This window comes from Entelurus aequoreus, linkage group LG10 (assembly GCF_033978785.1).
Source record: "Entelurus aequoreus isolate RoL-2023_Sb linkage group LG10, RoL_Eaeq_v1.1, whole genome shotgun sequence".
NCBI lineage: Eukaryota > Metazoa > Chordata > Actinopteri > Syngnathiformes > Syngnathidae > Entelurus > Entelurus aequoreus.
In genome coordinates, this window is record NC_084740.1 from 33,925,734 (window position 1) to 33,945,470 (window position 19,737).

The window sequence follows — 19,737 nt, forward strand, 5'->3', positions numbered from 1 at the left end:
ATCGGGTCAGAATATTCCAAATGGTGCATTTACGTGAAGCAATTTTACTCCGGTGAGGATTTTAATCCGATTAGATGTGTCCATAGCTCTTGCTAGCAGCTAGTAACTCTGGTGATAGTTCACAGTAAATACAAAATCTTTGGCCTAAACTTGCCATTCAGAAACCTTTTTTTGTCTATTCGTTCCTGTGACTCAACGTCCACCGGAACGATTTCCACCGCCACGGTATGGACTGAGGGTCACGTTATTCTTGGGATTAAAAAAAATAGTGCCGCTAAAGGACACTTTTGTTAACTCGTTATTATCACGTTAAAGTTCAAGTTAAAGTACCAATGATAGTCACACACACACTACACTGCAAAAAGTCAGTGTTCAAAAACAAGAAAAAAAAAATACAATAATTAGGGGTATTTTATTTGAACTAAGCAAAATTATCTGCCAATAGAACAAGAACATGTGGCTTGTCAAGACTTTCCAAAACAAGTCAAATTAGCTAACCTCAATGAACCCAAAAACACCTTAAAATAAGTATATTCTCCCTAATAACAACTGTACTACTATACGAGTACGTATTTTCTATTGTTTCATTGAAAATAAAACAGCAAAGTCCATTTGGCTGTCATCTGTTTTAATTATGATACACAATGGTGTCAAAGTCATGATTTTTTTTTTCATGCTTGAAATAAGAAATTATTACTTTGAAAAAAGTAGTTTTATACTCGTGAGTGTTGATGACACAGCTTTGCAACACTTGATATTCTAGTTTTAAGCATGTTTTACTCAATATAGGTCATCAAATCTCAGCAACAAGCTGTAATATCTTACTGAGATCATTTAGGACCAAAACCCTTAAAACAAGTAAAACACTAACATAAAATCTGCTTAGTGAGAAGAATTATCTTATCAGACAGAAAATAAGCAAATATCACCCTTATTTGAGATATTTAATCTTACTTAGATTTTAGTTTTTGCAGTGTAGCTGTGGTGAAATTATTCTCTGCATTTGACCCATCACCTTTGATCACCCCCTGGTGAGGGGAGCAGTGAGCAGCAGCGGTGGCCTTGCCCGGGAATCATTTTTGGTGATTTAACCCCCAATTCCAACCTTTGATGCTGAGTGCCAAGCAGGGAGGTAATGGGTCCCATTTGTATAGTCTTTGGTATGACTCGACCGGGGTTTGAACTCACGACCTGCTGATCTCAGGGCGGACACTCTAACCACAAGGCCACTGAGCTTTGACAACCTTAAATATATATTTCAATTAGGGTTGAATTCGACATACCCATGGTGTTGATCATGCTTTTGGGGGTCACAGAGGCAGCAGCGAATATATTGGGGGTCCCCAGGCCAGAGGAAGGACTTCCACCCACTGTATTGACAGCGAGGCCTCCGTGGGACGTCTTCTTCACCGGCACCACCACGCTCCTGCACACCAGACACACAAAATGGATCATTCACACATGCTGGACGCTACACTTTCCTTTTCATGGACCTCTGACCCCCTACAGTGGAAAGGGAAGCTCTGAGTGAGCAACAGGACGCCTGCAGGTCATCTATGGATGAACTACGACCCCATTAGAGTTTATTACTGTGTAGATATGGAGTCGAGATGCTGGGTTGGCATGTGGACCGTGTCTACAGATCCGGTTAAAGATAATGGGATTTCGGGATGAATGGTTTGCTCGCTGACAGCAGCGAGAAGTCAAGGTTGTGTCTGTATTTGGTCTTTGGGTAGTTTTTGTCGATGTCTGGCCAGGTCTGTTTGGTCTCCTGCTAAGCCGCTTGGCGTCTGAAGCAGATCTCTAGAGAGCTCAGAGAGAAACTACACACACACACAATCCTTCTGGTTAGTGTTGCTGGTTCCAGGAAAAGCTTGGCACGTCTATGGAAAGTCATCAGTTCTTAAACAGCCTCATCATCCTGTAGTCTGTGATGCTAGTCTGAAAATAACTACTGTGCTGAAATCACTTGGCTTCTTTTGGAAGTTGAAAAAACCCCAACACTCTATAGGTTTATTTTAGTGTGTAAACACCACACAAAACTGCACTGCTGCCACCTAGTGGACACAAGGTTTAAGGCACAGAAGATATGATTAATAGGTGAAGTATATGCACAAATCTCTTCCTAGTCGGGACGCTCCAATCATGGGTTTATGCTAAAGATTTCGATAATCCATGACTGATATAGGCTGATACCGATCACATGCACGCAAATGTTAGATTTTTTTTATGGCGAGTGCTATTGACGGTGTAACAATATCAATACAACATTTAAGCTAGTTCCATAGTCTCCTTGTTTACATACTATTGTTGAACAAAAGTCAATGGTACACAATAAGTCAACAACATTTAAAGCCGATAAATGCTTTAAAATGCAATATCGGAAATTATTCGTATCGGTTTCAAAATTATCGGTATCGGATTCAAAAATAAAAATGTATGACTTTATAAAACGCCACTGTGTACACGGACGTAGGGAGAAGTACAGAGCGTCAATAAACCTTAAAGGCACTGCCTTTGCGTGCCGGCCCAATCAAATAATATCTACGGCTTTTCACACACACAAGTGAATGCCCGCATACTTGGTCAACAGTCATACAGGTCACACTGAGGGTGGACGTATAAGCAACTTTAACACTGTTGCAAATATGCGCCACACTGTGAACCCACACCAAACAAGAATGACAAACATATTTCGGGAGAACATCCGCACCGTAACACAACATAAACACAAGAGAACAAATACCCAGAACCCCTTGCAGCACTAACTCTTCCCGGACGCTACAATATACACCCCCAGCTACCCCCTACCCTCCCACACCTCAATCCCCCCACCCCCTAACCCCGCCCACCTCAACCTCCTCATGCTCTCTCAGGGAGAGCATGTCCCAAATTCCAAGCTGCTGTTTTGAGGCATGTTAAAAAAAAATAATGCACTTTGTGACTTCAATAATAAATATGGCAGTGCCATGTTGGCATTTTTTTCCATAACTTGAGTTGATTTATTTTGGAAAACCTTGTTACATTGTTTAATGCATCCAGCGGGGCATCACAACAAAATTAGGCATAATAATGTGTTAATTCCGCGACTGTATATATCGGTATTGATATTGGAGTCGGTAATTAAGAGTTGGATAATATCGGACTATCGGATATTGGCAAAAAAGCCATTATCGGACATCTCTAATTAAAACCATTATCTACTATTTGGTTTTTGCCTATAAAGTCAATCAAATCAAAAACAAAAAACAACACAAACATGATTTTGTGAAAATGATAATATCAATCTAATCACCTAGTATTGATCATATACTGATACAGTGGAATCTCGGTGTAGAAACTTAATTGGTTCTTGAACATGATTTGTAAATGGAATAGTTTGTATAGTGAATTAAATATCTCCATTAGAAACAATGAACATTTTAATAATTGGTTCCAGCTTTTACAAAAGTCCCTATTTTAGTTTGTACACTTTGAACACAATATAAAGTGCTATACAGTATTGTATATCAAACAAACATAACAAGGAGGTGAGTAATCAACTTTGCTCTAAGCTCTGCACTGCCAACACACACAGAGGTCACTGCAGTGCCCTCACAAACAATCAGAAATCCTTAACGTTAACCATATTGCTACAATATTTTTTTTTTTTGTTAAAGTAAATCATACAGTACATTAAACATCAGCAAAAGGAGCAGCTCACGAGAAGAGAGAAATGAGCAGACAGAGCAAAGGAGGGGAGCGGCCGTGTGTGTGTGCTCTTGGAAGAGGCGCCGCTGAACGAAAGTCAACTTTGTCATCTTTTCCAGAAAAGTTCGCTCTCATCACAACTACAAACTTGCTGTGGTACGAAGCCGGCTTCCTCAATCTCTTCAATACGAGCAAGCACAAAATGGCGGCCAGCGGAACACAAAATGTATGACTGAAACGTCCGTACTCATAGAAAGGCATATTAGGCGCGATCAGAAGTGTGTAAACTGAAAAGTTTGCAAATAGAGGGGTTCGTAAATTGAGGTTCCACTGTACGGCCCTCGGTATCAACACAGCTGATTTATGGATCGATCCACCTTCTTACGTGTCGGGTAAGCATGGCCGCTACACACCAACAGAGCACAACAGTTATTATATGATCTTCTCTCTAGACTTTAAAAATGTACTTGTTAATTTATTGTAAACATCTGCTTACTTTCTGCTGTTACACGCTTCAATCCACACTTCTTAAACTTTACTTAGCACAGATTTATTATGTTGTTTCAAGCTAGCTTAGCGTTTAGCATGCCTGCTCCTGCTTTCTCTTAGTAAAATGTTTAGCCCCTTCCTCCAGTGATAATAATACTTGAAAGAAATGTAGTTTGTCGCGAATGGAGGTGATTATCATTAACTTAGGGCAGCAGCTCCACACTGTGTATGGACAAATACAGTTAGCAGGCTCCGTCAGCAGAGGGACCAACACCAAACAAAGTATCAGCCAGAGGGGATCGGCGTTTGTGCTCGCCATTGAAAAGCATTAAAGGCCTACTGAAATGATTTTTTTTTATTTAAACGGGGATAGCAGATCCATTCTATGTGTCATAAGTGATCATTTTGCGATATTGCCATATTTTTGCTGAAAGGATTTAGTATAGAACAACGACGATAAAGTTCGCAACTTTTGGTCTCTGATAAAAAAAAAGCCTTGCCTGTACCGGAAGTAGCGTGACGTTGTCAGTTGTTCACTTCCTCATATTGTCCTATTGTTTTCAACGCAGCTAGAGCGATTCGGACCGAGAAAGCGACGATTACCCCATTAATTTGAGCGAGGATGAAAGATTTGTGGATGAGGAACGTTACAGTGACGGACTAGAATGCAGTGAAATACATTTTTTTTTTCGCTCTGACCGTAACTTAGGTACGAGCTGGCTCATTGGATTCCACACTCCCTCTTTTTTCTATTGTGGATCACGGATTTGTATTTTAAACCACCTCGGATACTATATCCTCTTGAAAATGAGAGTCAAGAACGCGAAATGGACATTTACAGTGACTTTTATCTCCACGACAATACATAGACGAAGCTCTTTAGCTACTGAGCTAACGTGATAGCATCTGTCTCAAATGCAGATGGAAACAAAATAAATAAATCCCTGACTGGAAGGATAGACAGAAGATCAACAATACTATTAAACCATGTACATGTAACTACACGGTTAATAATTCTCAGCCTGGCAAAGCTTAACAATGCTGTTGCTAACGACGCTAAGGCTAACTTAGCAACTTAGCAACCGGACCTCAGAGAGCTATGATAAAAACATTAGCGCTCCACCTACCCCCAGCCAGCCCTCATCTGCTCATCAACACCCGTGCTCACATGCGTTCCAGCGATCGACGGCGCGACGAAGGACTTCACCCCAACACAGATGCGGTTGGCGGCTAGCATCGGCTGGCGCGTCTGCTATCCAAGTAAGTCCTTCTTGTTGTGTTGCTACAGCCAGCCGCTAATACACCGATCCCACCTACAACTTTCTTCTTTGCAGTCTCCATTGTTCATTAAACAAATTGCAAAAGATTCACCAACACAGATGTCCAGAATACTGTGGAATTATGAAATGAAAACAGAGCTTTTTGTATTGGCTTCAATGGGCTACCGATACCCGTTTCACTGGCCACGTCACGCGCATACGTCATCATCCAAAGACGTTTTCAACCGGAAGTTTAGCGAGAAATTTAAAATTGCACTTTATAAGTTAACCCGGCCGTATTGGCATGTGTTGCAATGTTAAGATTTCATTAAGATTTCTAAACTATCAGACTGCGTAGTCGGTAGTAGTGGGTTTCAGTAGTCCTTTAATCAGCAATTACATCATTTTCACAAAAAACGGCCGACACAGATCAGTGGCCGATTAATCAGCGCATCCCTGGGATCCAGCATATATGTAAATGCTTAAATATAGGGGTATCCAAAGTGAGGCACAGGGGCCATTTTCAGCCCGTAGCTGTTTACATTTTTCTATTGGCCTTTGACATTATCTCAATGGTAAATACATGTGTTATTAATGAAGTATATTAGATATAACACTAACAAGTATTTGCTGTGTCACCTATGAAACAAAAACCAGGATAATGTTTGTTGTATTCCCAAATAGCTTAGCATGTTCATTGAATTGGTTTTGGAAGTGATTCCCCATATTCTGTCATTTTTCAATATGCGGCCCTCGGTAGAAACGGTTTGGAATTGCTATGAATAATCTAGTCAATCAACTACCACGTCTCTTGTGGTTGCCAGGCGTGTGGTCTACAAAAAGGTCTATAATTAGCGGTAAGTCAAAACAAACCAGCCTTAGTAGCTGTGGCTGTAGGCAACCTCCTGTTTTTTCTTGTTTTTTTTTTTAAATTTTATTAATGGCATAAGATGGTGATAGCTGCATTTAAAGTACTGTAACGAGAGTGGTCAGCGTTATCAACCTCTGCGTGTGCTTTAAAATGTTGCTACTCGCTAGCAGTATCAACGCTAGCTGAGCAGCTTGCTCCTTACCACCAATACAACATTGGTTCTGTAGTGCAATATACACTACCGTTCAAAAGTTTGGGGTCACCCAAACAATTTTGTGGAATAGCCTTCATTTCTAAGAACAAGAATAGACTGTCGAGTTTCAGATGAAAGTTCTCTTTTTGTAGCCATTTTGAGCGTTTAATTGACCCCACAAATGTGATGCTCCAGAAACTCAATCTGCTCAAAGGAGTTGTAGCTTCTGTAACGAGCTAAACTGTTTTCAGATGTGTGAACATGATTGCACAAGGGTTTTCTAATCATCAATTAGCCTTCTGAGCCAATGAGCAAACACATTGTACCATTAGAACACTGGAGTGATAGTTGCTGGAAATGGGCCTCTATACACCTATGTAGATATTGCACCAAAAACCAGACATTTGCAGCTAGAATAGTCATTTACCACATTAGCGATGTATAGAGTGTATTTCTTTAAAGTTAAGACTAGTTTAAAGTTATCTTCATTGAAAAGTACAGTGCTTTTCCTTCAAAAATAAGGACATTTCAATGTGACCCCAAACTTTTGAACGGTAGTGTAGTTGTTAACAAATAACCATGTGGTCAAAAATAGAGATGTCCGATAATCTCGGCAGTCCGATATTATCGGCCGATAAATGTTTTAAAATGTAATATCGGAAATTATCGGTTTTGGTTTCAAAAAGTAACATTTATGACTTTTTAAAACGCCGCTGTACGGAGTGGTACACGGACGTAGGGAGAAGTACAGAGCGCCAATAAACCTTAAAGGCACTGCCTTTGCGTGCCGGCCCAATCACAAAATATCTACGGCTTTTCACACACACAAGTGAATGCAAGGCATACTTGGTCAACAGCCATACAGGTCACACTGAGGGTAGCCATATATACTTTAACACTGTTACAAATATGCGCCACACTGTGAACCCACACCAAACAAGAATGACAAACACATTTCGGGAGAACATCCGCACCGTAACACAACATAAACACAACAGAACAAATACCCAGAACCCCTTGCAGCACTAACTCTTCCGGGACGCTACAATATACACCCCCCGCTACCCCCTCAACCTCCTCATGCTCTCTCAGGGAGAGCAAGCCCCAAATTCCAAGCTGCTGTTTTGAGGCATGTAAAAAAAAATAATGCACTTTGTGACTTCAATAATAAATATGGCAGTGCCATGTTGGCACTTTTTTCCATAACTTGAGTTGATTTATTTTGGAAAACCTTGTTACATTGTTTAATGCATCCAGCGGGGCCCATCCATCCATCCATTTTCTACCGCTTATTCCCTTCGGGGTCGCGGTGGGTGCTGGAGCCTATCTCAGCTACAATCGGGCGGAAGGCGGGGTACACTCTGGGCAAGTCGCCACCTCATCGCAGGGCATCACAACAAAATTAGGCATAATAATGTGTTAATTCCACGACTGTATATATCGGTATCGGTTGATATCGGAATCGGTAATTAAGAGTTGGACAATATCGGATATCGGCAAAAACGCCATAATCGGACGTCTCTAGTCAAAAAGAACATTTGTTTCCACTTTCGCATGCACTCCAAATCATAATTGAAATGTTATGCAGTAATAAATGAGTTTTCAGAAATGACAGCCTCTTTTAATTAACACCTTTGCACAGGAGATTTTTATGGAATCCGTGTGAACACGAAGCCGGAGCCTGACAACCGCCTGACAATAAAAAAACTAAAATTGCAGACATTTTTTGGGTTTTTCTTTTCTCCGAGCTGCAGATCAAAACCGTGAGAGAAAGCGAGCGAGAGTAGGAACTTGAAAGCGTCATAAAATATTCACATCTCCAGAGATAACGCCGAAGCAAACTGATGACAAGTATCATTTATCCAGCACACCTTTGTTCTGCGCTCTTAAGAGTGAAACGTCATCGACAAGATATCGCAACGTCTCTGCTGAGCGAGGAACGCGGCCCACGTAGGGGCGTTACAGTCCATGTTGATAAAATGTGAAGCATGAATGATTCATGAGCCCAGAACTCATGAATCATGTATAGATTAGAATCTGGAGCATATTTTATTAATAGGATTGTCTTAATTGAGTTGCTAGGGAATAAAGCAAGGATTAATCTCGGAGTGAATATTAATGAGGTCGGAGGCAGAGGGAGATGTGGTAAGGCACAACTGCAGAAATGTTTCCTTTGCGCACCCGACTGAGGATTTAATCTCATCTCAGCGTTTTATTTAGCGATACAATGGAAGATAGGGAAGGAACCTGCAACTGAAACCAATTATGTTGCTTCATTATGGATATGATGAATATGTCGTGACACACAACCTCACTGAGCTCATTTGGAAGGAGTCAGGAGTGCAGGCACTGACTGAACAGTATTACCACTACAGAAGTACTTCTAGTCTACTTCCTGTGCACGTGTTCCACGAGTATTCCTATTACTTTTAATGGCCAAAGGTAGAGATGTGTGTGTCCAAGTTAAAGGAACTTCTTCTAATGGATTTATAACAATCTATGCAAGCTGGGTAATGTTTGCTGTGATCTGGAACAACATGGCCACAAACAACTATCTGGAATGCAGTCTATATTACATACAAATAATGTGTGACATGCAAAACTAAATTATACACAAAGAGGATAAAGGTAAAGGATATTAAATGAGCTCAAATATATTTACAAATGAGGCATAATGATGCAATATGGACATACAGCTAGCCTAAATAGTATGTTAGCATTGATTAGCTTGCAGTCATGCACTGACCAAATATGCCTGATTCGCACTCCAACAAGTCAATAACATCAACAAAGTGCACATTTGTGCATTCACGCACAGCATGAAACTTTTGGTGGACAAAAATGTTACATGTAAACAAACTGTTGCGTCACAGTCCACACTATGGTGAGTTCAAGAACCGCCAAAATTAGTAAGACAAAATGATGTTCACTAAATACTGTCATCAGAGAAGTATACACACAAACATAATAAACAGTGGGCTTTCTAACAATTGGGAAGGTTTGTGTCGTGTTTGTCCTCAAACAAAAAAACATACTAAAACAAAAAATAATTTTTCCATTTTCAATCCTTTTTCAAAAATGCTCCAGGGAGCTACTAGGGCGGCACTAAAGAGCCGCAATCGGGTTCATAGAAACAGTGATGTTCACCAGCATCGCACAAGTATTCCTTGTACTGCAAAATCATCACATAAGTATTTATTCACTACTTATGTATAACAATTATGAGCACTGCACTGCCAATTTACCACAGGTGTACAAGTACTGCTAATACTGACCCACCATTGAATGAATATAGCTTGCAAGGTACGACTTTGCATTAGTATTGCCATTTCTGTACAACTAATACTGGACTATACCAGCATTGCGTGGTGGGTATTCCTAGTACTGATCCACTATTGTGCAAAAAAAATCCTACAACTGTACTCCTTTGTTATCAACGCATGAATACTATTTTGTACTGGCATTGCTAAATAATTCCTAATACTGTAAACCAGGGGTTCTTAACATTTTGACCTTGGAGCCCAACTTTTCCACTTAAATATTAACACTGAATTTGTGACCTTACTCTTGATTTTAATCGTATTCAATAATCATATCTAACCTGCTTACAGTTTACAACCTTGTCAAATGACATAAAGACCATGTGTTAATCACAAAGATACTTTTTTATTTAACACATAAACCTTAGGCTTAGGTCAGGCTGATTAGAAAATTAAGTACTCACCAAATGTACTGCATTAGAAGGGACTGACAAGAAATAATTGACAAACAATTGTGCGGTTTTAAAATAAACTACCTAAACCCATAATGAACATGTTTCTGAACTAAACAATCAATCAAATTAAATAAATACAGCTCCACCACTTTAGTCATAATAAATGGAAGAAGTGTCAAAAGGTGGATCCAACTGTTTTAATGACATTCAGACTTTACTTCAATCAATAACGGAGCAGCATCTCCTCATCCGTGGCTCACAAGTGCAACAACATTTCCCGTGAAAAACCGTCCGACCGGAACTCTCTAATAACTCAAGTTCCTTGGGTGAGTAATGTAAACTCACTACATGTTTTAGCGCTTTCATGGCGCGTTTACTGACAGATATAAGTGAGAACTTTACACTACTTTATATTAGAAATGGCAACAGCGTAAGATGAATGTCCCATAACAAGAAGATAGAGAACAAGAAGAAGCTTATCGACTACGGTGTCGACACGGACTACAAAGGCGAACGCGGGCAATTTTTCAGGACTTATGCAGATCCCAAATACAGATCAGCAGGTACCAGATGGTAAGAAAAGTTGCTTTTGCATAATATTGCGAAACAAAACACCAGATAATTTGTCTTACCTTATACACACACCATAATAATACTCGTATGTTGAAGCACAGTACAATCCATCAAGCGGTGTGGCTTCTTAGCTTACCAAAGTCGTACTAAAACATTGATACATTTTTGAGCGCCGTGTGTAATGTTCTATAATTTCAATGGAACATATAAAATGTTGGTGTTGTTTACTTGGGTCATATAGCAGTCTACACGTATCTCTTGTGTGTGACTGCCATCATATTGCAGTCTACACGTATCTCTTGTGTGTGACTGCCATCTACTGGTCACACTTATCATTTCACCATGTACCAAATAAAATAGCTTCGAGGTCGGTAAGCAAAACCAGAAGTATTCCGTACATTAGGCGCACCGGGTTATAAGGCGAGTTTTGAGAAATAAAAAAGGATTTTAAGTGCGCCTTATAGTCCGGAAAATACGGTACTTGTTGTGTGTTGCAGTGGTTTGTTGTTCATGATTACATAATAATAATAATAATCTCAGAGTGTTTTCTTTTTTTTCTTTTTTCACGCTGCGTGATCTAAAAATGTAACAACACAATTTATTTTCTTGATTCCTTTCAGTGTATCCTAAAGCTAGAAAGTTGCCATTTGAAATGACTATAGATATATACTATATATGTTTTTTTTACTACAAAATCAAACAAATGAATGAACATTCTCCAAGTCTGATGATTTTATATTTTCCAGGGGTTGTACTCATACTGTACTGGTATTACACGAATATTCATAGCACTGGAGTACAAACACACAAGACTACAACTGCTCTATACCGCAACCACACAGGGGTGTGTCGAGTACTGTACTGTACCACCCTGACACAAGTATTCCTTGTACTGTACTACAACTTTATGGAATGATACTACTGCCGCTGTAATATACAAAACCCAAAACCAGTGAAGTTGTCACGTTGTGTAAGTCGTAAATAAAAACAGAATACAATGATTTGCAAATCCTTTTCAACTTATATTCAATTGAATAGACTGCAAAGACAAGATACTTAACGTTCGAACTGAAAAACTGTTATTTATTGCAAATATTAGCTCATTTGGAATTTGATGCCTGCGACATGTTTAAAAAAAGACTGAGAAGGTTGAGGAATGCTCATCAAACACTTATTTGGAACATCCCAAAGGTGAACAGGCTAATTGGGAACAGGTGGGTGCCATGATTGGGTATAAGAGCAGCTTCCATGAAATGCTCAGTCATTCACAAACAAGGATGGGGCGAGGGTCACCACTTTGTGAACAAACGAAGCGTAAAAATACCACAACGAAGACCCCGGACTGTTGAACAACTTAAGCTGTACATCAAGCAAGAATGGGAAAGAATTCCACCTGAAAAGCTTCAGAATTTGGTCTCCTCAGTTCCCAAACTTTTGCTGAGTGTTGTTAAAAGGAAAGGCCATGTAACACAGTGGTAAAAATGCTCCTGTGCCAACTTTTTTGTAATGTGTTGCTGCCATTAAATTTTAAGTTAATGATTATTTGCAAAAAAAAAAACAAGTTTCTCAGTTAACATTAAATTTCTTGTCTTTGCAGTCTATTCAATTGAATATAAGTTGAAAAGGATTTGCAAATCATTGTATTCTGTTTTTATTTATAATGTACACAGCGTGCCAACTTCACTGGTTTTGGGTTTTGTTGTATTACAAATATCCCTCCTGTGTCACATTCTACTGCACAACAAAAGCATGCAGTCTACTATTTGAACTGTGCATAGTGAGCACCGTAACCCCTCCTCTTTGAGGGTCTTCAGCAGACGTAAAGTGAAACCACGCACATTCGCCATCCAAATCATTTGCTTCCTTCTTCTTTTTTCTTTTCTTTTTTGATGCGGTCACGTCCAATCTGTGGCCATCCTGACAGCCGAATGAAAGGCCCGTCCGTGCTGGCAGCTCATTTGGCTGACAGGTGGCAAACAATTAGACACGGCCAAATGGGGGCCGGGGTCGGGCCGAGCGGTGGGTGCACAAAGTCGCACGCCCGGCCGGGGACGGTTTGTGTGAAAGCATTTCAAAAATGATACTCTTGGCTGTAGAAACTCATTTCAGGCTGCCACGTCCCATTAGGGCGGTGAGCTGTGAGGTCGACAGGGCCGGCCGCCGCGTGGCGTGAGGCCGCTTCTGTTTAATCTGTCATCAACACCCTGGAGACCCTCCCCCGTGCCCTCCATCTCCTTTTCACATACTCTCCCCTATTCATCAGGCTCACCTCAGCGGCTGCATATATTAGAAGGTGAGCTTCCCCCCCCCCCCATTGTTGCCGCTAGCTCATCTGCAGGAGAGTACTTTTGATTGCACTCCATTGACCTGAATTTCTTCCAGGATATTAATCAAGCATACGCGGCAAAGATCGAGCCATGTCTTTGAAATGTGCATAAAGAACTTAGCCTTTCATGGACCACTTCAAAGGGCCCTTATTGTGCAAAATTGACTTATGATTGCTGTTACAACAGCGATGTGGTCCCTGGAGCATGAGCACCATACGTGGGAAGAATCTTCTGCAAACAGTTTAAATCCTCCTTAATGGACACGATGCGTCCGTTACAGCTTTGTAAAACATGAAGAAAAAAAAGCTGGCTTCACTACACATCTTGAAATAAACCTCGTCAGCTGCAGACGTGGGAGCTTTGACCATTTTGTTTTTCTTCAGCAAGCTGTTAAAATGCGGGTGTAACGTTAGCATGTAGGGCACATAGCTATGCTAGTGTTGCTAATGTTACGTTGTTGTATGGATCTATTACTGTACATACAGTGAAACCTCCATTTAAGGACCCCTCCTTATACAAAGTTTTCGATTTACCAACCACAGGCCGAAGAAAAATGTGGTTTTGGTGTACCATATTTTTCTGACTATAATTCGCAGTTTTTTTCATAGTTTGGCCAGGGGTGCGACTTATACTCAGGAGCGACTTATGTGTGAAATTATTAAATATACCATACTTGCCAACCTTGAGACCTCCGATATCGGGAGGTGGGGGGTTGGAGGGTGGGGGGCGTGGTTAAGAGGAGAGTATATTTACAGCTAGAATTCACCACATATATATATATGTATGAAATACTTGACTTTCAGTGAATTCTAGCTATATATATATATATATATATATATATATATATATATATATATATATATATATATATATATATATATATATATATATTTATTTTATTATACATATAAATAAAATAAATACTTGAATTTCAGTGTCCCGGAGCCTATCCAGCATTGTCCTGTTTAACTTCTCCGTTCATGAATGGGTATATCATTTCGGCCACCGTGTCCAATGGAGAAGTCTGTTCTATAAAATGTACAGGCAACATACATACCCCTTCCCCTTCGAACTGTCCTGGATGAACTGAAATTCTTGTTTCCATTCGTTTTGGAACGTGCAAGCGTATTTCTTCATCTTGCTCGTCGACGGCGTCGCCATGTCTGTTCTTCTGCTTCGTCTCCTTGTTGTGTGCGCAGTTGTGCACTCTACTCTCTAAAAGCCCTAGAAGTTATGACGTCATTGGGCAGGCAAGCTGTTTATATTGTGGGAAAGCGGACGTGAGAACAGGCTGTCCCCACTCATGTCCGCATTGAGCTGGAGGGGGCGTGGCCTCCAGCTCCAGCTGAATACCGGGAGTTTGTCGGGAGAACATTTCTGCCGGGAGGTTATCGGGAGAGGCGCTGAATACCAGGAGTCTCCCGCTAAAAACGGGAGGGTTGGCAAGTATGAAATATACTCCCCCTTAACACCGCCTCCCGGCTCCGCCCCCGACCCCGCCCACCTCAATCTCCCGAATTTGGAGGTCTCAAGGTTGGCAAGTACGGCTTTATGTTAAGGTCAAAGTGTACAAACCTTTACTAAAATATGAATTTTTGTTGCAGCTGGAACCCATTATTCATATTTACATTGTTTTTATGGCGAAATTTGATTCAATATACAAACTTTACTATTTACATGTTTATCCAATAAATGATAAAGTGCACAATAGTGATTCTTGGAAACACACATTATGTCAAAGAGAAAAACAGCTCATTAGCCCTAAAACTACAGACAAAATGCAGTGGTGTTCCAAGTAGGACTTACTAAAAGGATGTTTGAACTCTAAACATACTTCCGATAGATTTAAAAAAATTATGAACAAAAGCACAATAAGGGACCTTTAAAGAATCATAGTGGGGGAGAATGAGACTAGCTGTTTAGTACAAACTGTGGGCCATTGATAATGTAGTAGTTAATACAGCTCAAGTGTCGAGGCTCCACTCACAACATGACCCTGAACCGGATAAGTTGAATAGAAAAATATATGGGTCTGTTTTTCTGCACCACGTACCTGTCAAAGGAGTGGAACTGCATGGGCAGAACGGTCTGGGCCTTAGCGGCAGAGTCCGGGCAGGACAGCGGCTCAAGACCGGCCTCCACGCCCTCCACAGGCGCCGCCACCAGGCTCTTCAGAATCTCCTTAACGTTGAGCCCCTTGTTAACAGGCTGGGCGGAGGAGGGCGGCGGGTGTTTTATCACCTCCACGGCGGGCTGCTCGGACAGACCCTGCAGGGACTTCTTCTCCAAGGCTGAGAGGAGCTCACTCATCGGGCCGTAACCCGCATCGGATCCATTGACGACGCTGACGACCTGCTCCGCCGCGATATTCGAGTCGGCTTGGCGGAGGAACGGCTCCTCCGGTGGTGAAGAGTGGTCACTGCTGTTGGTAAAGGTCTGTGGTGGTTCTGCAGGAGACAACCACACAGGACCATTGAACACTGAAAACATAAACTAAATGACCATTCATATTTCACAACATTATACTGATTACGTTATGCACTTAATGGAGACTTTAGTACCATTAAGCCTCCATGATGAGGTCAGCGGGGCCGGATTTAGCCTACCAGTCATCGGCTGTTTCCCAGACAATCGTTTGCTGCGCTCGGTCGGGAAAATTCCCCCATTTTCTGGTGAAATGTATGAAAGTGTCAGTGGGCCTCTCCTTTCTTCCAGCAACCTCTATGATCCCATTCTCCTCTGGCAGATTGCTTGCCTAATGTCCGCTGACAGATGACGCTGAAAATAACCAGGCAGGCATCCACCGCCACACACCCCACAACACTCGCTTGCTTCCTCCTGCTCATCATTCAGCGTGTCCTTTATGTCACATTTTTACACATTTCTGTATCGTTCGACTACACAAAGCAGGATAAACCGGAGAGGCCGGGTTGTAGATGACCACGATGTATCCTGGCTCAGTGGTCCCCAACCACCGGTCCGGTGACCGGTACCGGTCCGTGACGCATTTGCTGCAGGGCTGCAGAGAAACATTAATTAATTTATAAACTACCGCATTTTCTCCAACTTGTCTTTAGCTTGTCCCACTAAACACACAAATAAGCTTGTTTATTATCTATTTATTATCTATTATCTATTACCTGACCGCTTCTATGTTAGCTACCTCTCTTTGTTTATAATGTATATTTTCTGCTGGATCTACTCTCTATTTTATGCTGCCCTTTTTTTTTTTTTTGCTGTAGCTGTTACATATACTGTAATATTGTACATGGTAATTGGGATTTTTTATACACTGTATATATTATATAAAAATACAATATAAGAATATATCAGTATATAATTTATACTGTATATATAATATGTAAATATTACATATACACTACCGTTCAAAAGTTTGGGGTCACCCAAACAATTTTGTGGAATAGCCTTCATTTCTAAGAACAAGAATAGACCGTCGAGTTTCAGATGAAAGTTCTCTTTTTCTGGCCATTTTGAGCGTTTAATTGACCCCACAAATGTGATGCTCCAGAAACTCAATCTGCTCAAAGGAAGGTCAGAGTTGTAGCTTCTGTAACGAGCTAAACTGTTTTCAGATGTGTGAACATGACTGCACAAGGGTTTTCTAATCATCATTTAGCCTTCTGAGCCAATGAGCAAACACATTGTACCATTAGAACACTGGAGTGATAGTTGCTGGAAATGGGCCTCTATACACCTATGTAGATATTGCACCAAAAACCAGACATTTGCAACTAGAATAGTCATTTACCACATTAGCAATGTATAGAGTGTATTTCTTTAAAGTTAAGACTAGTTTAAAGTTATCTTCATTGAAAAGTACAGTGCTTTTCCTTCAAAAATAAGGACATTTCAATGTGACCCCAAACTTTTGAACGGTAGTGTATGTTACATTTTATATTGCTACTATGGTACATTTTTTGTCTACTTAATACCTGCATTATTCTGTCCATTCGTACCCTTTCCATCCTTTGTAACTGAGCTACTATGTGGAACAATTTCCCTTGTGGATCAATAAAGTTTGTCTAAGTCTAAGTTTATAGATGTATACTATAACTCCTGATAGAAAGTCGGCAGTTGTTATAGTACATTAATGCACATTAATGAACATATAAAATGTTAATGTGCCAGATTGTAGCCAAAGGCTGATTTCCATCTGCAGGGTCATTGTATATAGCAGGGGTTCTTAACCTGTTTGACCTAAACTTACTCTTGATTTTGACTATATTCAATATGTAAAATAAAATATCTAACCTACTTAGTTTACTACCTTGTCAAATGTTATAAAAGCATGTGTGGGATAAGCGGTAGCAAATGGATGGATGGATGGAGGGTGTTAAATGAATCTTAGGTCCGGCTGATTACAAAAATAAGTACTAACCAAATAAACAATATGTATTATGTTGTGCAAAAATAAATCAACTAAATTAATAATAAATATGTTTGAACTAAACTGTCAAAAAAATTAAAGTAAAAATGAAAATACAGCGTCACCACTTTAGTCATAATTTTGGCACTTAAGAAATTTCTCTATGACATTGGCGACTAGGGATGATACTCGAAACCGGTTTTCCCGGTTGTTTGATAAGAAAAGAACCGAGTCCTCGGACTCAAATCCCTTTTTGAGAACCGGTACCCGTTATCGAGACCACTATAGTAAAGGAAAAGAGTTGATTCTTTATTCGAATCCCGTCCCGACCAGAAATGCTCCGTGGGACATCACAATAAATGACGTCACGTAGCTCAGTCATTAGGCGCAGATAGCGAAAGCAGGAAAACAATGGACGGGAAAAAGCGCTCCAAGGTGTAATAAAGTTCAAAACAAAAGCTATAATCCATCGAATAACTTTTCTGAGAGATTTTAGCAGGGTAAAACACATGACGAACACTTTTACGACCAACCGGAAACATAGCAACGCACCTCCTTTACGGCAGCTGTCGCAACGTTCTTAAAACAACCGCAGCACATACATATATATACAACATATCTCCCTTTTTTAACTTTTGTTTTTCTCTCCTTGTAAACAAAACAAAATCACACTGTAGATGTGTTGTCTGTCTAATTATAAATAATGCAGACGAGGCGTGTTGGCTGAGTTCTTGACGTTTACTTTCACAGCGTGGCAACATGCAACACTTTTCGGGGCTACCGCGCATGCTCGTAACTCCCGTTGCATGCTGGGTTGTGAAGTTGTTATATTCTCTAGCTCAGGGGTAACCAACCATTTTGAAAGCAAGAGCTACTTCTTGGGTACTGATTAATGCGAAGGGCTACCAGTTTGATACACACTTAAATAAATTGCCAGAAATAGCCTATTTGCTCAATTTACCTTTAACTCTGTTATTATTAATAATTAATGATATTTACACTTAATTGAACGGTTTAAAAGAGGAGAAAACACAAAAAAAATGACAATTAAATTTTGAAACAGTTTATATTCAATTCCGACTCTTTAAAATTCAAAATTCAACCGAAAAAAAGAAGAGAAAAACTTAAAAAAAGAATTTATGGAAGATCATTAGTAATTTTTCCCGATTAAGATTAATTTTAGAATTTTGATGACATGTTTTAAATATGTTAAAATCCAATCTACACTTTGTTAGAATATAGAAAAACAAATTGGACCAAGCTATATTTCTAACAAAGACAAAACATTATTTCTTCTAGATTTTCCAGAACAACATTTTTAAAAGAAATTCAAAATACTTTGAAATAAGATTTAAATTTGATTCTACAGATTTTCTAATTTGCCAGAATAATTTTTTTGAATTTTAATCATAATAACTTTGAAGAAATATTTCACAAATATTCTTCGTTGAAAAAACAGAAGCTAAAATGAAGAATTAAATTAAAATGTATTTATTATTCTTTACAATAAAAAAAATAAATTTACTTGAACATTGATTTAAATTGTCAGGAAAGAAGAGGAAGGAATTTAAAAGGTAAAAAGGTATATGTGTTTAAAAATCCTAAAATCATTTTAAGGTTGTATTTTTTTTCTAAAATTGTCTTTCTGAAAGTTATAAGAAGCAATATAAAAAAAATAATGAATTTATTCAAACAAGTGAAGACCAAGTCTTTAAAATATTTTCTTGGATTTTGAAATTCTATTTGAGTTTTGTCTCTCTTAGAATTAAAAATGTTGAGCAAAGCGAGACCAGCTTGCTAGTAAATAAATACAATTTAAAAAATAGAGGCAGCTCACTGGTAAGTGCTGCTATTTGAGCTATTTTTAGAACAGGCCAGCGGGCTACTCATCTGGTCCTTACGGGCTACCTGGTGCCCGCGGGCACCGCGTTGGTGACCCCTGCTCTAGCTCATAACATTTTTCCCCCATAAAGAAATAATGTTAACTCAATAAAGTGTATTTCTTTTTTTAGCTTTAACTTTTCATTTATTAGCATTGTAACCACATTTGCAAAGAACTTTTCTCTTCATAGAATGTTCTTTCAATAAAGAAATAAAGTGCAAAAATGTCAAAGCATCATAACAAACAGTTATGTCAAATAGCAGCAGAAGTGCACTTTTTGGAGAGCTGTATTATTTTCAGTTTTGTGCCCAAGGGACTGATTTTATTTAACACTATATTATTATTTATACA

General features: G+C 39.6%; 1 protein-coding gene across 1 annotated transcript in view; it reads right to left on the reverse strand.

The window, feature by feature from the left end:
- Positions 1–19,737, reverse strand: part of LOC133659139 (neurobeachin-like) — a 150,987-nt gene that overhangs the window by 18,427 nt on the left and 112,823 nt on the right. Inside the window, exons 19-21 of the mRNA XM_062061874.1 lie at positions 15,679–15,786; positions 15,171–15,564; positions 1,284–1,426 (exon numbers count right to left, since the gene is read on the reverse strand). Of these exons, the coding sequence (XP_061917858.1) occupies positions 1,284–1,426; positions 15,171–15,564; positions 15,679–15,786 (645 nt within the window). The remainder of the gene's footprint in view (positions 1–1,283; positions 1,427–15,170; positions 15,565–15,678; positions 15,787–19,737) is intronic.